Raw genomic sequence first — 25934 nt, forward strand, 5'->3', positions numbered from 1 at the left:
CTTGAAGCATATATTTCTAAACTTCTAGAATTTTAACACCTGCACTGCTGACCACTGAATAGTTTTTCAGTTGAAATAGCTTTAAAAGGATTTACTTCTCAAAAATTCCTGTATTTAATTCAGAGCTGAGTTCTGCCACATTACTCAACTCCAAGGGTAATGTGGATGACCCCAATGTGCATGGTACCTCCTGCAGTTGTACATTACACAGGCCCCAGAGCCATAAGAAGGAGGCCTGAACAAACCTGTCCCCTATCCTCAACCAGACCTTGTTCTCTTAAGTGTTAATGCCTTCTAACAAATGGTCAGCCCTTGTCTAAGGGCCTAAGAAATTTCAAGGGAGAAGAGAGGTTGGTACTAGTACCTATGGGAGTACCAGAAGTAAGACATATTTAAAAATTTAATTAAGGGGCGCCTAGGTGACTCAGTAGGTTAAAGCCTCTGCCTTCGGCTCAGGTCATGATCCCAGGGTTCTGGGATCGGACCCTACATCGAGCCCTGCATCGGGCTCTCTGCTTGGCAGGGAGCCTGCTTCCCTCCCTTTCTCTGCTTGTGATCTCTGTCTGTCAAATAAATAAATAAATAAATAAAATCTTTAAAAAAAATTTAATTAAGGGGCGCCTAGGTAGTTCACTCTGTTAAGCGTGAGTCCTGTGTCAGGCTCCCTGCTCCTCAGAGAGCCAGCTTCTCCTTCTGCTTCTCTCTATCTCTTTCATGAATAAAAAAATAACATTTAAAAAAAAAACTAATTAAAAAGCAGGGAGTAAGAATTAAGAAAAAAAAAAAAAACAGTGGTTCAGGGCCATTTAGCATAGGGCAGATTTCACTGTAGAGGGCAGAGCTTCCCTGGTGATGCTACTGTATTAGAGCAGGGAACACTAGCTTCCGACTCTAATAAAAACCCACATCACCAAGGAACATAAAAATCTTGGGAGTTTAGTAAAAGGAAGCACATCTTCTACCTTAAAATGTTAAAACTTTGGTGCCTGGGTGACTCAGTCGGTTAAGTGACCAACTCTTGATTTTGGCTCAGGTCATGATCTCAGGGTCCTGAGATTGAGCCCCACATCTGGCTGTGCACTAAGCAGGAAGTCTACTTGTTCCTCTCCCTCTGGGACCCCCCAACAAAGGAATAAATAAAATCCTAGACAAATAATGTTAAAATGAGTTTTTAAGTCTATTTATACACAGCAGGCACTGAGAGCACTCAGAAAACATCTTTATTCAGCATTTATTACAATATTTGTAAATAAGCTTTCATTTCCCTTTCTAAATTTGAAGTAGGAAACATATCTTATTTGTATTTCTGGTCCCACCATAGTACTCTTTACTGAAGGAGGAATGCTAACCCCATTCGGTAATACTTCAAAGATTCAACCCATTTGCACTGAAGTAGACTTTATTCAATCCCTTGTATCTATGCCAGGATCAGTGCTAAACATTTTCATATATAATCCCTATTTGTTTTCCTAAACAATCCAGAACACAGGAAAAGCCAAGGTTTGTTTTACTGTTTGATTTATTTAAGTTCAAATATGAAAGAAATGGATGGAAGCAACTAACATGGGAACAGGACTTTATTTTCACTTACAGGAATGACTGACATGAAAATGGGGATTAAGATGAACAGTATATAAATATGATGAGGTTTTGTTGCTTTTTCTTCCCAGAGCCCTAAATCAAGACACCTGATTTGACTCCTGCCTGGAATGACATAGCTAGAACTGTGACTGCCATGATTAGATGAAACCTATGATGCTAAACCATAGTAGGGAAAGAGGAAAAACCAGTATGGGCATCAAGAAGGGACTCGGAAGGGCAGCACCCCCCCGCCCCCAAAGTTCATCTTCAGGTCTTTTACAGCAGAGTCGTCTATTGGCTCTGTGTCTTGTCAAACTGGGTCTCATGCACACTAACTTTCCTAAAGGTTATTTGTATCTATTTTAGTTTATGCACTTTTATCAATTTCACTTACATGTATGCAGCTGCAAGAACGTGGGATGTGGAGGGTAAAATTCCGAGTTTCAGTCCACCTGTGTTACATTAAGTCAATCTCTGAAGAAAAAATTTTATCCATTAAACAATGAAAAAAAACCGATTGATTCCTAACCGTCTGTCAGAGTGGTAGGGAGTTCTTGATGGGACACTCACGTGAGAGCCCTTTGGAACCTATAAAATACTATTAGTTATGTGCAGAAACAACGTCCCCAAAATAGAGAAGGGCGATTTTCTTTTTTTAGCTAAACGAATTCTGGAAAAATCCCTACTGGAACGCAGTGGTTTTGCAAACGCCAAACGCAAGGTCCAAAAGCTTACCCAACGCCCCCGACAGCAGTAAAGTGAGACGCAAACCACAGAAAAGTGACTGCTGCCCCAGCCTCAGACGCCGGGCACTTCCGGCGCAGCGATGCAGTCACGGAAACATGGACGGGCTCCATCTCCCCACACACAGCCACGCTAAACATGGCTGCCATGAGACGACGACAGAATCCCACACCCAACATGGACACATGGAACGAGCCCAGCCCCGGAAGGCAACCCTCCGGAAATGCCCGAGCTGCGGCGGAAGCGGAAGCGCCGAGGCGGTGGGGGCCGCGGGAAGTGTCGGTCGCGTTTCTCCCTCCCTCTCAACTACAATAACAGACGGAGGGCCGGCGTAGGTGAGGCGGCGGCGGAATGGGCCCGGGGACCGGCAGCAGGCCGCAGAGCGGGGCGTGTGGGCGGCGGGGAGGAGGCAGCCGGGTGGGATCTCCGGGGCTCCCGAACTCCCGACCGCCTGGGCTCTCGGTCTCGGACTCCTTTCAGGCCTAGAGCTCCCGGGAGAGCAAGGATTGGGTTTGTGGGTCTTGGCCTTGTAGGCCCTGGTTGCGGGGTTTGCTTACCTTGTCCAGAGCTGGCCGAAGAGTCTAACATACAGAACCCTCTTTGGGTCTCGGGTTTCCTCAGAATGGGGGCGGGGTAGGGGGTTGGCCTGGGCAATTTATGGGACACCCTCCCACCCCGAGTGTCACGAATTCTACGATTTTTACGTTGTCAGTGATAAAGCCAGTAAGTTAAGGAAGACCTGTAGTCAGTGTACCGAGGGATGTCTCTGAGCAAGACGCAATGAGTACATTTTTTTGAGAGGCGGCCAGCTCTGGTATCAGGAGCCTCAAGTTCTAGTTTTACCTCGCCACCGACTCCCTGTGTGACCTTGCCCAGGTGCGTTACCCTCTCTGTAGCGCAGTTGGCTTATCTGTAAAATGAAAGTGTTAGTAGCCTCTGATGCATCTCCCATCTCTGAAGTTCGGGTTCTCAGCTCCTTTTTAAAGGAGCCTTAGAGACAGACCTGAAAAGCTTGTTTTCCCTGCCTCCTGGGTAGCCAGGAGTTGACCGATAAGAGACGTCTACCGTGTTTCTTTCCAGGCACCAAACTGGCCAAGGGCAAACTGGGTACTTAGGAAGGTTCTTGTGCAGGGAGAAGCTCTGTCCTGACGACTTCGTTTTATAAATCTAGACCAGCAGTGTGAAAACACTCCTGGGGGAAGAATGGGAGAGCTTGTTTTTTGTCTTAAAGCTGCTTTTAACTTGCTGTTACTTTGGGCAAATTCCTTTGCACTCTCTGGACTTGAGATTTCTCAGCTGGCAAATGAGCGCATTGGATTAGGACCCTGATTCTTAATCCTCTTTCCCATACGCTCAGCACAACTGAAGAAAAAAATAATGGCTTTATAAGACCAGGATATTCTGGGAGAGAGAAGAGGTGGGATGTGGAAAGCTACATATTGTGTAGTCCTATAGACTGAAAGATCTGTGCTTGTAATTTTAAATTTCTGACAGTTACTGGTTTAGGTGACCCTAAGGGTTCTTTCCTCCTTTTAAAATTTACAATGCTGTGATTTCTTATGTTCTCTTAGGGTAATGAATATGGACTTGTGTGCGCACGCGCGCGCGCGCGCGTGTGTGTGTGTGTGTGTGTGTGTGTGTGTTTATTTATTTCTTAAGATTTTATTTTAAAATAATCTACACCTAGCATGGGGTTCAGCCTTCGAACCCGGAGGTCAGGAGCCATATGCTCTATCAATTGAGCCAACCAGGCACCCCTTGCGTGTGTTTGTTTAAATGAATGTGTGCTTGCAGGTACACACTTCAGTGAAAAAGATACAAAGGCATAGAATAAGAAAAAAAGGAAAAACGACTTTTCAGTAAGGCGAAGTAACGTAGTAAAATAAAATTGGTCTTGCACTGGAGTTTAAGACCTTGCTTCAGCCCTTGTACTTTCTGACTTTGTGTCTTTGGACAAACCAGCTTACTTCTTTGAGTCTCACTTTTCCTTATCTGGAAGGTGAGGGGTTGGACTGGATGATTTCTAGATCCTTTTGGCACTAGAATTCTATGTTTTTTTTATTTGAGCAGTTTGGTAGATGTGGTGTGGCACCTCTTTAGGCAAGAGAGGCTATCCTAGGTAGTAGACATGGAAGTTAGGATCTATGATGTTAGGTCAGATTAAGTGACATGCAAGATTATTTTGATATGAGCAAGCTGAAGCCAATAGAAACTAAAGAAAGGCATTAGAACCTGAGGGGCAGGAAAGCCCTAGACCAGATGGATGATTGAAGATATTGGGAAGTTTTAAATGGGAGAGGGGTATTTTTGGTGAGGGTAATGAAAGATAATTTAGATTATAGTAATGGAAATGACTGAGTTATGAGAAACTGGTGTTAGAGTCTACCTGCATTCTAAGTTTCATGGGAAGACAGACTTTTCAACACCTGACACTTAGTAGGCAGTAAATGATAGGGTAGATAATGTATGAGCAGATAACAGCTATCAAGAAAAGGAGGAGTTTCTCCATAGAATTTTTATTAATTGGATACAGAATGAGAAATTGGTTCAGAATTATGAAAATTCTATCGGACAAGAGATCCCAAAGTTTTCTGGTTAGTTGTAAGTTAGTTTATCTCTTCTTTGTAAAGTGTGTTAATAAGAGACAAACGTGCTTGGGAAAGCCTGATGTGGTCTGAGGACAGGATTAATTAATAGAATAAGTCAGGGATGGTGGAGAATGTTGACAAGATGGTAGAGGTATAGGAAGATTTTTAGATGAGACATTTAGGGAGTGAAGGAGTGAACTCATACAGGATTTTTGTAGATATCACCAATTGTCAGAATTGTGAATAGTAGGTACTAAAACCTTTACAGTGGAAATAGAGGATTAAAAGGAAAAGAACTTGATACTGCAAGGAAATGTTAGGCCTCCCTTGCAAGAAGTGGAGATAGCCTTAAGGGTTAGGGATTAAAATAGATGGGAATAAATTTGGGGGCAAACAGAATGAACTGAATTAATAGAGGATAGTATAGTTCTGTTTGGGAAAAGAGGAGATTTGACTGGCCATTTGGAAGGAGAAGAGAGTACACCTAAGAGAAATTGTATTGTGGAAGGACACCCTGGCTTGAAGAATACACACAGATAACTCAGGTTACTACTTAGAATGTACTTGCACCACCCAGACGATAAAGGTGCTTCCAGTGGCTAAGGTCTGCCAAACAGACAGCCACCAAAAGACTATAGGATACCCAGGACTGCTAAAAGCTGTGGTGTGGGACCCTAAATTAGATGGACCACAAACCCTAACTTGTGAAGCAGGGTGTGGCCAGCAGCAATTCTGTCAGAGCATCCAGAAGCCCATCTCAGAGCACTGGGGAATAGCTCTGGAATGCAGAGGGACAGCTGAGGTGCAGAGCCTGACTTGATGATAGGGTGTGTAATGTATGCTGAGAAGTTTGAAGACACTTAATACATGCCCTTGGGCAAGTGACTTATCCTCTCTGGTTCTGTTTGTCCATCTGAAAATTGAGGGAGCTGGTCTTAAGGACCTCTGGATGAACTTTGATGTGTCTGTGAAGCCCCTGAAATTGTGTATGAAATTCATAGTGCATGAGTATATTTTATTTTCCTTTTGGGAAGAAGATGTGCAGCTTTTACCATAGCATCAGATGGGTTTGTGACCCACAAAAAAATTAAGAACTGTGTGACTGGGTAGCCTCTGAGGGCCCCTTCAGTTTTTTACATTGTGGGATTCTACACTTCTGTCAAAATGACATTTCTTTGAGATTTGGAGTCTGAGTCTCCAGAACTTGGCTGGCCCTAGAAATGACACCTCGTGCTGCAAAATAGATTCATCATGTATTTGTACCCACCTCTCTCTTACCCTCTATGACTCCTCTGCTAGATCTGCTTCAGTGTTTCATCTTCACCTGCTGTTGATTTTTCCTTCTTAGCCCTTTCCCTTCTGAGCTACTGCTGCTTTGCACCTTCCCTCCTTTTTTGAGTTTCTCAAGTGGCAAATGGTGATATGTGGGCTATAGGGGTAGGAAGAAACCAAGATACAGAAAGCTATTTTTCTGTTCTCACTTGCTTTTGTCCTTTATCCCACTAAAAGAAAAGCAGTTAAGAGAGAGAGTGCACAGACAAGAGAGGCAGCATCACCATATGGATTTAGCTCATTTTGCACACTATTTTCTTTTCACACAGAGTTGCCAGGCCTTTGTTACTCTCAGCATAGCCACCTCAATGAAGATGAAGCCAGCTTTAGCTGAAATAATTTTGTTGTCCTTTATGGAGTTTGAATGGTGGTAAGGGCAAATAGATGAATTCTCTAACAAGGAAGATTTTTTAACTCCTGGATATTTCCAGGACACCTACTTGGAGAGGACTGATGGCTTTCCCCTGACTCTGGGTCCTGACTTGTTAAACCCCTACATGTGGGATGGAGATCTTATCTTTTACCCTGGCCTTCATCTCCACGTGTCCCCCAGAGGCTTCCCGCAGGGGAGTCACTACTCCACTCGCTGCCAAGTAGGTAGCTACATAAATAAGTCTTCAATTCTAGGCATCATACAGAAAATCTATGTATAATTTCACCTAAAAAAATGCTGCTAATTTAGGCCCTTCGACAGTTAGTGTTAATGCATACTGTAAGTTAAATAGATTTTTGTGGGCTCGCTAGGGACCCTATCTCTGCATAATGTTCTATAAAGTCATATCTGTGAGTAAGTACTTCTGAGTCCTAAACAAGTGAACATTTATAAACCAATGATATTTAAGGTGCAGTCTATTTGGTTTAAAAATTCAAGTGTCGGTTGTACACTGAGGCATTAAATCTGATTCCCACAAAATCACAGCTTGCAAAATAATAAGAAACAGCAAAAGGCAGAATCAGAAGATGAGGGTATAAATAGTGATATAGATTTGGTGAAGAAAAAGAAGGGAGAAAGGCTAGGAAAGATTTTTACTTACAGGATGAAAAGTCGGAAACATCCTATTCCTGAAAGGCGAGAGCTGTCAAGATTCTTAAAAGTGAAGCATGTGCTAAAAATATGATAAGCTGGAGAATTCATCCGTGGTTGGATTGGTCAAAACTGGTTAATAATCGTCTTGTTGAGGCATTTGTAGGTGCCGGTAGCTGTTTGTTCTGTGTTTCCTGATTGGATTAAAATCTGGTTGCATTTTGCTAGGTTACAAGCTTGTTATTGAGATTGTGGAGGATACTCAGAGGGTAATGGTTCCTAGCAGCCTGAAGCTACTGGATGCCTCTGGACAATGGAAAGACTGATGGATGTTCATACATCAGATATTTGAGGATTTATTATGAGCAAAGACTTGTTTTCACCTAGAGGCAGGAGACTGAGATTCCTTCCCTTTTCCTGGCTGAAAATGGCCAAAAAAATACTATACAAGTTTCTATAGGAGAAGCACATGTTCAGTCTCAACAGGGAGCTCAAAAGAGGGGAGAAGTTTTCACAGAGGACTTAACATTTAAACTAGATTTTGAAAACAGATTAATGCTGTTTTAGGCAAAAAAGGGAAGGAAAGGACATTCTAGTCGGAGTTAATAGCTTATTAGGAATGAAAGATCAATATTTGGGGGAACTAAGGTTACTGGTAGGTCAGGAGTGAGTGTCCTGAAGAACAAGTAATTAAAGATTGAAAGATGAGATTGGGAAGGTGCCATGAATGAAATTAGAAAGATTTTATCCTGTGGAAACTAGGATTCCTTTTGGGCTGATTTGTTTTTTGTTTGTTTTTTAAGGGGTATAATATGCAAAACAAATCTAAATGTTCAAATAAGGGAGAAGAATAGGAAAAGTAATCTTTGTTACTTTACTAAACCTCTGTTCTCCCCAGAGGTAGCCACTGTTGATATTTTGTTGTGGACCTTTCCAGAAACGTCCCATACAGACACCAGCATATTTGTCCTTTTTCTCTAATGCAAATGAGGTAATGCTTTTGAATGACCTACATTTTGCTTTTTTCACTTAATGTGCAATCAGAGGAATGGTTTAAAAACATAATTCTGGTTTCAGTGTGGAGTATGGTGTGGTAAGCATTTATTTATTCAGCAAATTACTTATTGTGGGCCTATTGTGCGGTAGGCTTTGTTCCAGGCTCTAGGGAAATCACCGAGGAAGCCATTGTCATCCAGGTGAGGGTTGATAGAGACCTGAAAGCCTGAGGAAGGGGATGCAAGAGCAGTATTGTGGTAAGATTGGTAAGAATAGCCGATCAAGAGCCTGAAAAGTGAGAGATCCCAGAATATTGAGGCTGATTTCACAGTTTCTGTTTTGGGCATCTGGTAAACTAGAGTAGGGAAAGTAGGGGTGTGTCTGTCTGTCTGTCTGTGAATGTTTTGGGGGGGTGGTTGTGGAGAGTTCAGTTTGTATATACTTTGGAAGGATGTTCAAAGTACTGAGATGAAGGTTTCTGAGAGGAAGTAAATGTCAGAACTCCTGAGAGATAGGAGCCAGAAGTGGATTTTTTTTTTCTTTTCTTTTTTTTTTTTTTTTTTTTTAAGTATATTTGTAGTAGCAGTAGTGGAATACAGAGTGAATATAGTTGTCTCAGGCAGAAGAGAATTCTAGGGTGAATTGGTAAAAGAGACTGAGGAGTGCTCATAGAGGAACGAAGAGGACCAAGAGAATATCAATTTGGAGGTCGCATGATGTGAGCGTTTCAAAGAAAGAGTGGTTAACAGTGCCCATACTACAAATGGGTCAGGTAGGGGAGCCTTGAAGAGGGTATATTGGATTTCATGATGAGGAAGTCAAAATAACTTTAGAGCAGTTTTGGGAGCCATTGTAAGATGGAAAGATTGATTTTGCTGGGGAGAGAGCAGTGAATAGGAAAAGGTAGGCAGTGATAGGAACAGAGGAGTATATTTGTAACTGTTTTTGTGGGGTGTTCTGAGTACAAACATTTATTTCTCCCAAGGTCTGTTAACCAAAATGGGATGGACAACATATAAGCTTTTGAGAAGGCAAAAGAGAGGTCACAAATTCAGTGCAAGGTAGCTCACGCACCTACTTTCTGCAGAATCGCTTAGGTCTGTACTGCTGGGTGCTTGTTGATCCTAATCCGCACACAGTTGTGTAAAGGTATTTCTTTGGTTTCCTAGGCTGTGGCTGAAGAGACAACAAATTCGAGGGGGGCTTAGAGGTAGGTATAGGGGTATGTCTGTGCATGTGTGTGTGTGTGGAACGCAGGGAGAAGCGAGCATGCTGCCACCTGTGAGAAATTACAAGTGACCTGTCAGTGAGGGAAGAGACCAAAACACACACAGGCACAGGAAATCGGAGGATTCACTTAGTCATGCAGTTTGCTCCCATTTATTGGTGATGCAAAGAATTCCCAAGAACTCCGCAGACTTCTGTAGTTCCTGAGGAGAGGTATCATAGAATATAATGGATATTCATATTGATGTCCTGAGGTCATCAAGACAAGGTTAAGTTTTATTGAGTCCACTTTGTAGGAAAATAAAAAGTCCGTTTTAGAAAGTTTCAATAGTAAAGGATTATAATTAGGAAAAAGGAAAAGGTGGTCCATGACATGGAGCCAGTACTCTTCTAGAGAAGCACTGATTTGGAACTGTACTTGCCTGCATCACAGCAGCATGATGCAATTTAAGCTCTCATCTAGAGTTCTCTGAGTTTGAGTCCAAAGCATTTTGGAGAATTTTACCAGTGATAGTTGACCATGCTACTTAGAGGACACTGCTTTTACATGGTTCCCTCTTAAGCTGACCAATAAAATAAAACAAAACAAAGCCGTCTGGGTGCTTGCTCATCTGACTTGAATTCTCCTTCACCCTCCATCCATTCCTTTTTCTCCTTCCTCCCTTCTCTTCCTCTGTCACCAAAGCTTATTCTAAAAACAGACAAAATATACATACATTTGACACAAAAGTGAGTTAACCTTCGCTCCTTAATGTTTACAGGAGAGGGAAAAGGGTGATTTTATTCTCCATCTGAAGTTGTACATAAGTAATTAGTTTTTGAGCAAAAGGTCTGTATATTTTATCAGATTTATAAAGGGACCTCGGACCCACTGATGATGTCTAATTCCTTCACTTTATAGGTGGGAAAATGAAGAATTAAAAGATGACTCAAGTTCATAAAAGTAGTTTGGCAGATCCAGAACTAGAACCCAATATTCCTCTTCTGCCTTCTGTGTGAGGGGCAGTTCTAGAATCAGGAGATCCCAGAACTAGAAGGGGTTTTGTTAACCTAGTTTAACTATTTTACCTTACAGGTGAAGAAATTCATGCTTGGGAAAGTTGAGTGGATTATTAAGAAGCAACAGTACAAAGTAGAATCCAGAACTCCTGAGTCCTTCCATTTTATTTATTTTTTATTTTTTATTTTTCTGCTCATTCTAAATAATGCATTTTTATATTCTCTACTGCTTTTCAGAAAAAGATATTCTGTGCATTTTGTATAATGTTTTTATTAATTTGAATGTAGTCTGTTTCTTTCTCTTTTATAAAATAAACATCATTTTACAAACTAGGTTTTTGGGATCATTTCTGAGTCTGGAGTTGGTGCGCTTTCATCTTCTCTACTCTCTGCTTGCTTTCAGGTGCTTTGAATTCAAGTTATCAAGAGGGAAGATTTGTTCTTTGATACTGGAGCTAACACAGCAATGGGTCCACGAAAGAAAAGTGTTAAAACATGTCTCATGAATAATGAAATTGTTGAGGAAGCAATACCTGATGAAACAAAGGACTATATGAATCAACTTTCACATGAAGTGCTTTGCCATATTTTTAGGTAAGATTTTGTTTGATTGACTTTTACCCCCGCCCCCCCCAGCATGTGTAAGTAGGAACAAATTCTAGGAGTGTTCTGTCTAGCATGGTAGTCACTAGCTACCTATGGCACTGAAATAGAAGTGAAATTAACTTAAAAATCAGTCCAGTTCCTCAGTTACACTAGCCTGTATGTCTTGTGGCTGCTGTGTAGGACAGCTTACACAGTGAAGATAGAGAATACTACTTTGGTTGCAATAAGTTCTATTGTATAGCCATTTTCTACATTAACATCTCAGGCTTCTCGAAATTCATAGTGACTGATTTGTTGACTTTTGTTATTACAGTACCATGTGTGTACAACATAAGGCAGTGTTTCTGACTTTTTTGACTACAACCCACAGTGAGAAACATTTTCTTCATACGCACATATATGTAAGTGATTGGAATCAAAGTTTCATGAAATAATACCCATCGTTACTGTATGCAGTGCACACATTAAGTTGTTTTATAGTAAATTTTTTTCCAAAATCTTTTTTTAAATTACAGTTTTGTCCAGACTTAATTATAAACAAAAGTCAAAGAAATCAAAACAAAAAACCCCAAAAACCTGTCACTTCCAGTTTCCCCTGCTTTCTTCTTTCAGTCATTATCCATTTAAATAAACAACCCTAATACACTTTGGCTCTGGAGTTGGAGACCTGAGTTTAAATCACGAGTCTTTCATTTACTTGCCTTGGACCAGGGATCAGTAAAGATGTTAAGATTCAGTGAGATAATGCTTTTGAAGCACTCAGTACACTGCATAGCATAAATGCTTGTGGACTGTTGGTAGTTTTGATCCCGTTTTGCGTTTGTTCATATTGCTATATGGTCTTCATAATGAGTACTATGTCACTCTGTGCTCACTATGACACAATAATTAACTATGTCACAATAATTGGGACATAACTAAGTCACTATGACAGAATAACTCTTCTCTTGTAGTCTGATGTCTGGATTGTTTTCCAGTTTTTCTCTTATACAATTGCAATGAACTTTTCCAAGCATTTGGATTTTCCACTATTTTATTTACCTAGGGGAAATTTCCATTTATGAAGTTTATAGAAGTGTTCTGAATTTTTTAAAACTACTGAATATTTGCAGAAAAAGAAATTTTTTTAATATTTATTTGAGAGAGAGAGAGAAAGAGTAAGCACAAGCAGGGAGAGGGGCAGAGAAAGAGAGGGAGAAGTAGACTCCCTACTGAGCAGGAAGCTTGATGCGGAACTCAATTCCAGGACCCTGAGATCATGACTTGAGCCATAGGCAGACACTTAACCAACTGAACCACTTGGGCATCCTAGGAAATTTGAAAGTAGGGATAGCAGAGCTAGTAGGGATAGCAGAGCTACTTTAGGGAACCACGGACATTTTATTTTTCTTTTCTAACATAAATTTGGATTTATCTTCTTTAGTCTTTTAGTCTTTATCATCTACACTTCGTTGTTGTGTGACATAGCATAGTTTTGGCATAGTTCAGTTCTGTCTGGGAATAGGAAGTCCAAAATAACAGAATTTTTTTAACATAACAAAATGATACTGAAGTTCATTTGGTGGAAAAATGTCTGAAAACTTTTCAGAAAGTTTCTTTAGAAAAGGAGTCTAACCCTACCATACAACAATTGTCCCTACAATACAACAGTTGAAGATTTGGTACTGGAGATGTTAAGCAGATAGCTGGGTCAAACCGTTTCCAAATTAAGCCCCATATGGGGATTCAAACTTATGTCGGGATCTGGTTTTGATGGTATTCACATCAATGAGGAAAAGCTGAGTGGATTAATCAGTGATGATGTCATAACCCAGGAATCACTTGGAGAAAGTAAAAAAAGCATGTTCCTACCTTCCATATCTGATACTAAATCCTAAATGCATCAATGAATTAAACAATAAAGCTGTTAAAATCTGGGAAGAAACCATATGTAAAATTGTTCCTAGGGATGTATGTTAGGTATTTGAATAATAAGAAGGCATATTATAAACAAATTGGACCATATTTTAAGTTGAGAGTGGATATGATAATATTTTGCAGTTTAAGCAGAACATTCAAATGGAAGGAGTGGAATCTAGTGTCACATCTTTTTAAAAATGTATTTGAAATGCCTACAACTCTTTGATTATTTGTCTTTGAAGAAAAAATACATTTCTTTTTCTCAGGGCAAATATGATGTAAGATCATCTTTGTGAGACTACTGATCTATTTGGATTTAGAGGGAGTATATTTACTCAGGCATATACTTTGTATAACAATCAGTGATTTGAGGAAAAAATACTTCAGTGTATAAGTTGATTCAGAAAACAAATTGACTGTTTTTCGTTGTTTATAAAATATTTACAATTTCTGGAAATTATCCTACTTACATCTGAGTTATGGAGACTGTAAATTAAGTTAGCAATAATACTTTTTTTTGTAGAAAATTATATTTTATTTTATTCTCTTTAAATAGTTTGAAGGGGAAGAGAGAGTGCCAGAGGTAGCAAACATGGAGCAGAAATGCTCAGCAGGCATACTTGGACTTTTCTCTTAGAATTAGCTTAGTTTTTAGGAATTAGAATCAGACCTAACCATGTTGACATCCCTGCTCTTCCTTCCTCTTTCTAGCTGTTGATTTTCTGCAAGTTAACTTTTTTGAGCTGATTTCACCACTTTAATAGCACCTGCTATGTTAGTGAGAGTTCTAGCAGGAAACAAGTTATTTACACTTGACTGGAATTTGAAGGTCATTTAATGAAGGGACTATTTATAGAGGTTTAGTTGGGGTTAAGGGAGCTAATAAGGAGTGCTAAAGAATTCACCTAGGAGACTAGGAATAGCAGAAAGCCTTTGCCCATGGTATGTGTTGGCCTAAACCACCCAATAGCGGGAAGGGTAGGGAACACAGCCTAGCAGAGAAAGAAAGAAAGAAAATGGATTGGAGGAGGGCAAATAAAGAACCACCTACTTGGTCAAGTTGTGAAATAGTGACTGTAGTACAGTGTCTGTGATATAATACAAGCTTTGTCAAGGGTAGTTTTTACTCTTTTTTTTTTTTTTTTTAAATTTAGTTGTGTATGGAGGGGTGTTCAGGAAGAGAGAGAGGTGAGATTTTCTGATCTTTCAAAATACATTGCTTTTATTGGAAACAACAAAAGTACAGGTTAGTTGAAAAGTTTCAAGAAGGAAGAGTTAATAGAGAGTTGGAAAAGAGGAAATTGTAGTTGAAATGAGATGTTTTCATTTAATGCTTGTGCAATACTCATGTGTGATCTAAACGGTAAAAAGATCTAGGGAAAAAATTATATACTATAAACTTGGGATACATGTATGTTGATGGAGAAGATAGAGTTTCTGGGTGTGTTGAGGGAGCAGAAAGGAATTTTTTTTGCTACTACAGGAAATGGTTTCTGTAAAAGCTATAAAATTATATTGGCCATGTTTAAACTGATTAGTTCTCTCTTTCTCAGGTTCCCTTATCATCAGGCCTTGAAATTCGCTGAGATCCTTTTCCTTCCTTTTTTTTTTTTCCCCTCGAGATTTTCTTTGTTTGTAAAAGCTTAAAAGGAGAAAAGCAGGTTTTAGCAAATATCTTATGGAGAGAACTCAGTATTTATTTGGATGCTTGAGTATTTGCTGACTCATCTGTTTTTAGTGAAAAGCTTTATGTGCATGTTAATCTTAAAACCCTGCAAATATTCTTAAGGTCTTATTTCATTCAAGGCATAGGAGAATGGATGAAGGACAAAAAGTAACCTGTTGGTGAGAGGAAGTACTTACCACTTGATAAATATGAGTTTCTTTCTCTCACAAAGGTACCTCCCTCTGCAGGATATCATGTGTATGGAATGTCTCTCCAGGAAGCTAAAAGAAGCAGTGACCCTATATCTGAGAGTGGTGAGGGTTGTGGATCTCTGTGCAGGGCGGTGGTGGGAATACATGCCGAGTGGTAAGTGGATCTAGCCTATTAAGGTACCCTGGAGTCCTACTGGAACCTCATAATATTCCCACCAAATGTTACTTGTCTTAAGATAGGCAATATAAGTCACCTTGTAGGTAGGGAAGCAGAATTTATCTAAATTAGTTAGGTTCATTTGGGTCAAGAAAACGTGTTTTGCCTGAGGCTTTCCTGGTTTTGTTCCTTAAGGGGCTACGTCAGCCCGTTCCACACATGTAGCACTGGAGAACTTAACATACATTTATTATATTAGACAAAGTGGCCTTTGTTCCATGATGTAGGTTTTCATAGGTTCCCTGTGCCCCTTAATGGCATCCTCTAATTAAACAGATATTAATCAATTTGTGTAAAGCTGCCCTAGCAAGCCACAGAAATTGCATTTCTGGCACTTTCATTTCTTTAGCACTTTTGGAAGGCTTTACAGGGTCTTAAGAGATTCTCAAATAAGGCATTGGTCTTGTAGACGAAGAATTCAGAGTTAGTAGCCTAAGCACACAAGTGGATCTCAGGTAAAGAGACCAGAAAAGAATGTTGATGACTTCGTTAAACAGAATACACCTGAAAGGGAAGAATTAAAATGAAGGGCCAGTCAAGGCTTGTTTTTAGCTAACACCAATTTGTTAACTAGAGACTTCTAGTTATTGTTGTATACCAATTTTGAATGTCTTGTTTAGACATTTTATCAGCATTATCCAGATCCTGATATTTTGAAAATGGGATAAGGGTGGTGGCGGGGGGGAACCTTGGCAGAAGTGAAGTGGAACCGGATAGACTCTCTGCAGTAGTGGAATATTTTTACAGTTTGGGGTGGTATAGCCTTTGGAAAGGGTCATCAGTCAACTGGTAACTCTTATCAGTTGGCCTCTTAGTTATCAGTATATATACCTTTTTGTGAAAAACATTGCAAAAACCTGAGGGTAGAACTTAGCTTGGGAGGCTAACCACGGTCATCTTCAAATACTTCAAAGAAACCATCCTAAGGGAAAACGACTCCTTTTATTCCAGAGGGTGATCATTTATAGCAGGAAAGAAAAAAAAAATGAGGGCAGTGTGAAAATGACCATCAATCCTTAGATTAGATTTGCTTTCATAGAGGTTAGATCAGCAGGAATTCTGGCGATGGGATTAATGCACTGTGTAAAGAGGCAGGATGGCAGAGCTCCCATGTGATACAGCCTTAGCCTTAACACTTCTGCCTCTTATCAAATTAGAGAAGAATCTGTCTGCACATTGCTGACTTCTTTCAGACTGTGATAAATACCTGTGAGCCCAAGGCTTCCCATCCCTGCAATGAATATAAAAGGGGATCAAGGCAGTCTCTAGCCTAGAATAAGATCTCATTAACCCTGCTTACTAATGCCACTCTGGCAATAGTTTAACTTGGAGTTTAAGCCCTGATTCTCTATATTATAATCATCATCATCATCATCATCTCTATATAATAATAATAACAACAACAACAACTAAGGTTTTTAGTAGTAATAATAACAACTAAGGTTTTTATGTAGTACTTTATGGTTTATATATGTGATCTCTTTGGGTTTTCACACAATCTCAATAAAGAAGGTGGAACTATATGCATTTTTCAATGAGAGGCAACCTGTAGTGTATGACAAAAGAGGGACATTGGCAGTGGTCAGACTCAGTTTTGAACTCTGGCTACTCACACAGTAGCTTTTAAATTCCTCCAGGTTTATTTTTTGCATCCCTAAGTGCAGTGATTACCTTTTCATTGGGTTGGGAGAATAGATGAGAAAACATAGAATTGTTAGCATGTTGAGTGACTCTGTTGGTGAAGGTTACTCTACACAGTGATAATAAGAACTCTTAGTATAATCAGACCAAGTGATCTTTGAGGTCTCTTTTCAGTTTTGTGATTCTAAGGTTAATATAGTCATCTGGACCAGCCCTGTGCAAATAGAACAACTTGAAAACTTTAGTATGTTAAGACTTGGTGATTTGGGGCCTCACTTACATTCTTGAGAGTTAATATTTTTGTCATTAGTGGGCAGATAATTGGATTTCTGACAGTCTCTGTTAAAGACAGAACACCCCAGATAATGAAGTATCAACTGTGTGAAACTTGTCTTCCTGCTTATCTCACCAAAACCCCTGGTGTGAAAGTAACCTGCCTCTCCATTCCCATCTGGTGCAGGGAACATGGTCGGCCTCCCAGATAAACAGCTTTGTGTCAGCTCAGTATTCCTTCAGTTTGGTTCACTTATGTTCTCTTAGCTAATTTGATTTTTTTCAGAAGAATGAGCTCTCTGAAATGTCCAGGGAGTGGTGGTTAAACACAGGATAAAGTAATTATTAGGAAATGGGTAGACCAAGAGAACCTATTTTGAGAAGGGATTTTGGTTAGAACTGTGAACTTCCTAAAGGTGAGGATTATATCTTTCTCCTTTTTTAGTTGTGTGCCCTGCCGAGCCCTAGAGGTTCTCTGGACCAGAGAGAATACCTTGGAGGGTGGTGCTGATCAGATAGGTGGTCCTTCCTCACCTAGCAATCTAGTAATAGGTGCGAGTTATCCAGGTTAAATGTGTGTTGTCCCGTTGGAGATTTCTGTGCCTTAAAAGCAGCAGCAGCAACAAAAAGGCAATCATAAATTAAAAGCCTCAGCTCTGTAAAATATTAATTCAAGATAAGTGGGGTTTCTGAAACACTTCCTCTATTACTAAAGAAATAGTAATAATCATTTGTTCAGCCATGGTGTTAGTCTTACGAAACTTTAAAAAGGAAACCTTTTGTTGTTAACTTTTGACAGAAATGACAAGCGCCTAATAAATGTTCATGAACCCAAAGATGAACTTGCCTCTAAATGCTTCTGAATTTCTCAGGCTTCACAGATTCCAGTTTTCTAACACTATTGAAGAAAATGCCAGATGTCGAACAGCTTTATGGCCTTCACCCTAGATACCTTGAGAGGCGAAGGGTACGGGGCCATGAGGCTTTTAGCATTCCAGGCGTTCTAGAAGCTTTGCAGGCATGCCCAAACTTAGTGGTGAGTATACCTAGTTGAATAATATTTGGTATCAACTAATTGATGAAATAATAAATCAAAGAATGAACAAATATGCTCACTCACATGCAGATTTCATCCATAACAGACTTTTAAATTCCATTGCATTTAACATCTTAGATACAGAAATAGAAGCTTTGGATACAAATTAATAGCCTTTCTTATGCTTGCTTGGCATTATTTTCTAGGGTGTAGAAACTTCTCATTTGGAATTGGTAGAATCTATTTGGACATACATGCCACATGTTCATATTTTGGGGAAATTTCGTAATCGTAATGGAGCATTTCCAATTCCTCCTGAAAATAAACTGAAAATTCCTATAGGAGCCAAAATTCAGACTTTACATTTAGTTGGTAAGTACATGTTTCTTGGGTCACCTGCGATACCTCAAAATGTTTTATAGCTGAATAATCACTGAGAAAGAGTAATGAGAATTTTAGAAATAGCTTTGTTGATTGATGATGGCCAAAGAAATGCTTGTGAGACGTGTATACAAATTTATATTTCCCATTAAGGAGTCTTAGATAGGGTCTGGAGGGTTAGAGAAATAACTGCTTCACAACCAGTCTGTTCTGTTTTTGAAAACCACCTAAGTAGTTTTGAAAGTTATTAGGGTGTGGTATGGTTTGTTTTGTTTTGTTTGATTTCACGGAGCCAGAATTCTGCCCTTGTTCTTTACCCTTTTGGTCCTAGTTTGACCCTTCAGAGAAGAGTTCTCCAGTGCAACTTTCTGTGGTGATGCAAGTGTCATGGTTTTGTACTCTCCCGTGTGGTTCCCTCTGGCTAGTGATACAGAGGAACTGAATTTTTATCTTGGGTGCATTATCAGCCCCATGGAGTAGTGGCTACTTTATATACATAGCTCCGCTCTAGAACACTAAGGAATAAAAAGCCAAATAGCTCTCAGTTTACTTGTATCTTCACCAAGCAGAACATTCCCCTATGTTCAAACCAGAAAAAAATGTGCTACTTTTCTTTTTCTCTGAGAAATGGGAAATGGGGTGTTCTTTTTCCAAAGGCACCTTATTTGCAGTGATTGTAGTGTACATTCTCCATGCAAATAGATGTTTCTCAATAATTTCTATCTAGGTAGATAATAAAGGCAGATATTTTCTCAAATTTAATTTGCCACCTCTGACTCAGATTATTGAAAGGGTTTTGGGAGGACTCCTGTTACGGTAGTCTGACTTAAAATATATATTTATTACATATTTTATTTAAATATCTGTTGAGTATCTGCTCTGTTCTAAGCATTCTGGGCATTGGCGATGGTCTTAAGGACTAGAAATTTCTGAAACTGGGTCAAGTGGTGTAGGGAGTGCAGCAGGATGGTAAGGAGTGGGTCTTAATTGGGGCTTATGTGCACAGTTAGGGCAGAAGAAGAATGCTCTCTAGCCCCCTTTTATTTACATGCTCAAGGGATGATTGTGATTAGGCATTTGGATATCTAGTTTGAGACTGGATTTTTAGATAATAAAGTTAGTGTAATTTACAATGAAATTTACAATGTAAGCTCTAAAGTCAGTGTTTTTATATCTTTATATTTCCCTTGATTCCTGACATTGGAGAAGATACAGCAGGTACAAGCTGTTGGTAAATTTTGTTGAAATGCATTCATTCGTTTGATTAATTCAACAGTTTAACACTGTGATGGTGTTGTAAATGTGTATAGTAAATTAGTGCACATGCTGGGAAGACGGTAATTGTGTCCTTTGTTTATAGAATGGGTTTGAAGCAAAATGTGGATTGGGCCGTAGACTAGACCTTCTTTGTCTGGTGGATCTGTCTCACTCTTTCTATTCTGAATTTGCTAATCAGAATTACCACTATCATGGTGAATGCTAAGTGTACATTTTTGAGTTTTACATCTTTAGTCTTAGTCTATACCTCTTTGCCTCTGCCTTTCTTTGTTTTGTCTCAACCTCAATTTTACTTCCCATCTGGTGCCATATAGGGTATATGCGTAGTTCAAGGCTAAAGGTCGCTCGCTGCTTTTTGGGAAGGGGCAGGTTAAGGGATACTCCTTGTAGTAGGAGCATCCTGCAAAATTTAGCTTCTAAAGACCCAGTCATTCAGGGGCTCTGCTAGTTTGCTTTCTCTAGTCCCCTTGTTATCAGGGCTTCTACCAACTTCAATTTGAACTTGTATTAAACTGGTTTTGCCAGCTGCTGCTTGTTAAATGCCATCACACTGGGTCCTTGGAATTTCTCTCAGATACTTGTGTCATTTCCTTGGCTTTTCATGAGGCTGTGGTGGTTAACTGTTGGGCAGGTTCCTTGATCTGCTTTCTTCCTTTTAGAACTTACAAGTTACCTATCTTTTTTTCTTCTTTGTCTCCTGATTTTTCCTTCCACTTTACATCCCCTTTCTCTCAGACAGTGTCCTCTGCAGGTATGACTAATAGTATTAAGTCACTTATGGATCTAAAGGATAAAATACCTTCATCAGTTTGAAATATTAAAATATATGACTGATGGGTTTCTCACTTTCTCAGAGTCATGCTGACTGGCTTCTTCTACTCATGTACAAATCGTTAAGGTTCATTCATTTGTAGAAATAGCTTTAATCTCTGTCTCTGGATATTATGGTATTTGAAGCCAGCTATCCTGCCTGTGTTTTAGTTTTCTCACTGGTGGGATAGTGGGCGTTGGTAATCAAATAGTACTTTTGTTTATTCCTTCCACATAATTTTGTTTTCAGGAACTTGTTTTCATTTTATATCTGCTGGTGTATGTATGTATCCTGAAAGAGTTGTGTAGAGTTATGAGAAAGATTCATGTGTATAAAATGTGGAAATACTTTTACGATCCCATCTCCATATGTCTTTTCTAAAGAACTAACAAAGTAGAGTGTTCATGGTTTGCTCACATTGTTCATTACAAGCCTGTTTTATTAAATCAGCCAAACTTGATGGACTTTAATTAGGTAATTCTTTCTGGTGAAAATCTCCTTGAAGGACAAATTGTCAACTTGAAAAGTAGACTGTTGCACTTTTATGCAGAATACAGAGTTTTTTTCGTGATTTTTGTTTTTCCGTATATGTTTTTAGGGGTGAATGTTCCTGAAATTCCTTGTATCCCGATGCTAAGGCACCTTTATATGAAGTGGGTAAGACTCACTAAACCACAGCCGTTCAAAGACTTTCTTTGCATTAGTTTACGAACTTTCGTCATGAGGAACTGTGCAGGTAATGGCACATAGTTATGGTAGAATTATACCTATACTATCCTAAAAATATCCTAAAGCCAACTCCATAGCTGTGTTTCTAAATGGAATTATGTTACATTATTATCATTTATGTTCAGTAATTTATTCACCTTGTGAAAATAGATGTATCTTTTGTTTTAAGGTCAGTTGACTCATGATTTGTGTTTTACCCTTAGTTGGTGGGGGGGGAAGCATCACAGTATCTCTACATATTTTTTACAGGTACTTTTTACTTTCTTATTTTTTAAATTTTTAAAAAGGTTTTATTTATTTATTTATTTGACAGAGATAGAGAGGGAGTACAGGCAGGCAAGGGGAGCAGGAGAGGGAGCGGGCTCCCCACTAAGCAGGGAGCCCAATGCAAGTCTCGACCCCAGGACCCTGAGGTCATGACCTGAGCTGAAGGCAGAGGCTCCGATTGAGCCACCCAGATCCCCCTCACTTTTTACTTTCTGTAGGATTGTTATAATGGATCTCTGTCTGATTTCTGGTTACGTCACACTATGATCCCATAAAGCAGAAAGCACTGCTTAATGGTACTGCCTTTCTGTTCAGAAATCTTCAGTGTCTCTGTTGCCCTAGATTGTCAAGTGGGACTATTCTCCTTTAAAGTTCTTAATAGCTGGGGCCCCCTCTCGATATCTTTTTTCTGAGTCATTACTAAGATGTACCTTCTTTTACTGTCAGGCTTGCCTATTCACTGTCCCCTCTGCCATTCTGCCAGCCTTTACACTATGTTACTGTTCCCTTGTCCTAAGGTATACACTTCCTTCCTTCCTCTTATTCTCTTTTTTATGTAGTACAACAGATACTATTTTTATAGTAGATATGTCATGTCTTTGTATTCTTAGATTATTCAGTTTTATCTCCATGTCTTTGGCAAGCTCTGTGGCAGATAGGCCTGTGTCTTGTGATCTTCCATATCCCCTCCTACAGCACTGCTCCCAGAGAGAGGTATTTATGACCCAGCTCTTTACTTGGGTGAAGGACCACATCCTCAACTCGGCTGTCTCCCTTTAGTATTTGAACTCAAAACTATTGAAACTTCAGGGGATTTACAAAAAATACTAAACGTTCCTCCAGCGTTACTAAAAAATCCTTACGCTGAATAAATAAATACATCTTTATCAGGCTAATATGTTCTAATAGATACAAATTACAGAGAGTTACCTACTTGGCTCTCAGTTTCGCACATAGAATTTGTAAGTTATTTCAGCTGCTGGTTTGAAAATTCACTTTTAAATAAATTTACATTGTTCCATTGAAGTATTTTTTATTCCTCTAGGGCCAACAAACTCCTTGAAGTATGTCCCTTTAGTAACAGGCTTAGCGTCTGCCCGAAACTTGGAACATTTGGAAATGGTTCGAGTCCCTTTCCTTGGAGGTCTTATCCAACACGTGGTTGAAGACAGTTGGAGATCAGGTATTAATTTTTCTTTAGTTACTGAAAACTTTACAAATCAGTTTTTAAAATTACTATGCTTTTATTTAGCTTCTTTTGTGAGTCTTTTTAAAAGAAATTGCTTGTTAGTAATTACCCTGTCTGGTGCGTTTGATGGACAGTAAGTAACCGTGAGTATGGACTAGTACTTATTTTCTTTTTATGCAGTGCTAAGCCTTCTCAATATAAATAGTAGAGTGTTAAAGCACGTTTTCTGTTTTATTAATTCGTATTACTTAGTTAACCAGACAGCTGTTATATTTGGAATTTTTCTGAAAAATATTAACAGGGATTTCTAGAGTCTGTTGGTGAAAAGAGATGGTTTTTGACTTGGACATTTTAGGCCTACAAAAGAACTCAGGGATTAGTAATGATAATGTCTCACGTTTGTCTAATACTTTAAGGTATATCAGTGCTTTCATGTTTGCACTTGGATATTAGCTTCATCTCAGATAATGGCTTTTAAATGGAAAGTATATTTTACTCTCTAGGTCCTTTAATTATATTTTAAATAATGATATATAACAATGTGCTCCATGTTAAACATCTCATAAAGATGTTTATCTCAGATACCACAGAATTTAGCGAGATAGATAACTAACTGTTGAGAAAAAAACAATCTAACTTTGTATATTCAGAATACAAATAGAGTATCTTTAAGTACTGTTGGTACAAGTTGATGTTTCTAATACTATTAAAATGTGAGTAAGCATGGCATTTTTAGGCATTTTGTCAAGTTTGGTGGAAGTACACTTTAATTAAATTGTGGAGGGGATGGAGCAGGCTCCCTTAGGGTCAACAGCTTTATTTTTATTGTGCATGGCTGAACTAACAGGAAAAAGTCAGAGAGGGGATAAGAAGACCACAGTGGAGCCATTCATTAGAGAGAAGACTACAGATGCCAAAAGTAAAGAGTTTGTGTAAATGTCCTGAAAGAAAAACAGACTTTTCTCCCCTTATGAGCATTTAAGAATGACTCTGCCTTATATTTTAATTAAGGAGTCAGTTATACCTCACATAAAAGTTAATTCCAAATGAATCATAGATCCAAATGTGAAAAACAAAACATTCCTTTAAAAAAGAAAAGTAGGAGAATGTCTCTTTAACCTTGGGTAGGCAGAGATTTATTAAACAGGATACCAAAAAATACTTACCATAAACAAAAAATTGATAAACTCTACTATATTAAAAATTTTTTTCTGTTCATCAAAAGGTATGATTAAGAATGAAAAGCAAAGCTTCAGAGTGTGAGAATCTATTTGCAGTACAGGTATCAAATGAAGGACTTGTGTCTAGAGTATATGAAGTACTACTAAAATTAATGAGAAAAAGGCAGACAACCCAGTAAGAAAAACAAGGATACAACCAGAATACACAAGACTTCACAAAAGGGGATAACCAAATGGTTCATAGACATGAAAAAATGAGAAATGCCCTTAATCATTAGAGGAATGCAAAATAAAACCACAGTGTGATACACAAGCACTAAAATGACTATGCCTAAGTATGACTGATAGGAAAGAGACTTACAGGGCTTTCATACACTGCTGGGGCTGAGTATAAATTGATACATTCCCTTGAAATATTGTTTGGTAGTGTCTGTGCATAGCAACAGCGGCCTTCCTGATTTTATTAATTTATTGTCTCCCTGGTTTTAAAGCCAATAGAAATGCATACATATCTTCACCAGGAGACAGTGCCCCAAATTATTCATAGAAGCACTGTTCATAATAGCCTCCCGATGGAACAGCCCAAATACCCAGCAGCAGCAGCATGGGTGATTCACACGTGACATATTTGTGCAAGAGAATATTACACAGCAGTGAGAGTGAATGAACTGCCACTGTATGCAGCAATGTGGATGAATCTTCTAAACAGAAATTTCAGCAAAAGAAGACAGACACAGAAGTGCATATTGTGTGGTTCTCTTCATAAAAGTTTAAAGTCAATCTTGTGAAAATTCACTGTGCTTTACACATTAATAATTTGCATACTGTTTTTGCTCTGTATTTACAAGTTTCAAAAACATAAAACAGCTGAAGTTAAAGGAGTGGTGGTCTTGTTCCCTATGATACATAGGAGGTTCAGACTTGGGCTAGAAAATGTCAGGATCCCTTCTTTACAGTTCCCTTACGAACTTCTAGCTTCCTGAAAATCCTTTCTTTTAACAGTCTCAATAATTTGGAGTAATTTTCCAACACAATCAGAATGCCTCTTCAGGAAGACAGTGTCTGTTTTCATCTCTTCTTAGGAAATGACTGGTCATTGCAATTCATTTTGAGTTACTAATTTGAGTTACTTAGATTTACTTTTAACCAGATAAATGTCATCTAAAATGCATCTAAATACTTTACTAAAAGTGCTGTGGTCGAAGGAAATACTGTTTTTGTTCCTTTTCTCCCTTAACCTAGGTGGTTTTAGAAATTTGCATACTATCGTTTTGGGAGCTTGCAAAAATGCTCTTGAAGTAGATCTTGGTTACCTCATTATCACTGCTGCTCGTAGGTATGTTTCTTCTTGATGTTGTCTTTTGTCTTAGAGTAGTGTTTTTTCCTGTTTTGCAAAGATTGGGGGAATGTGTATAGGAAGTTTGATTATGCCTTGTCTAGATGTGAAATATAAAGGAGTTGTTTAAATAGCATTAGAGCATCACTTGGTAGTGATAGTCTTCTTTTACAACTGATGACAGCTGAACTGCCCTCCAGACCCATCAAGCTCTTGCAGGGGTGTGGTCTCATCAGAGAAAAGCAGTCAACATTCTGGAGGTCCACCAGAAGTCAGCACTGATGCTGGTGTCTGCAGCTCTCTTGGGAACCATTCTTTCAACCTTCTCTGATTTTTGGAATTATTTTAGCTAGTTGGTAACACTGTTTGCTATTCAGAAATCAGTATTTTAAGTCAGCTTTTTAAGAATCCTGACCTTGTAACACCTTTATATTTTTAATATAATATCTTTATATCAGTTTATGCCACGTTTATGGTATCCTGCAGATCAAAGGTCTACCTCTGCTTTTATATTGTATTAAAATTGAGTTAAGTATTTTTTTTTTAAGAATTTATTTACTTATTTGACAGAGATCACAAGCAGGCAGTGAGGTAGGCAGAGAGAGAGGGGGAGGCAGGCTTCCCGCTGAACAGGGAGCCTGATGTGGGGCTCGATCCCAGGACCCTGGTACCATGACCCAAGCTGAAGGCAGAGGCTTTAACCTACTGAGCCACCCAGGTG

At 39.0% G+C, this 25934-nt stretch overlaps 1 protein-coding gene across 1 annotated transcript in view; it reads left to right on the top strand.

Moving 5' to 3' along the window:
- Positions 1-2568: 2568 nt before the first annotated feature.
- The window catches only part of FBXO38 (F-box protein 38), a 54540-nt gene continuing 31174 nt past the window's right edge, over positions 2569-25934 (top strand). Inside the window, 8 exon segments of the mRNA XM_059417120.1 lie at positions 2569-2660; positions 10895-11085; positions 14895-15028; positions 17878-18041; positions 18248-18413; positions 21110-21247; positions 22553-22690; positions 25120-25213. Of these exon segments, the coding sequence (XP_059273103.1) occupies positions 10958-11085; positions 14895-15028; positions 17878-18041; positions 18248-18413; positions 21110-21247; positions 22553-22690; positions 25120-25213 (962 nt within the window). The 5' untranslated portion in view covers positions 2569-2660; positions 10895-10957.

This window comes from Mustela nigripes, chromosome 12, assembly GCF_022355385.1.
Source record: "Mustela nigripes isolate SB6536 chromosome 12, MUSNIG.SB6536, whole genome shotgun sequence".
NCBI classification, from domain to species: Eukaryota; Metazoa; Chordata; class Mammalia; order Carnivora; family Mustelidae; genus Mustela; species Mustela nigripes.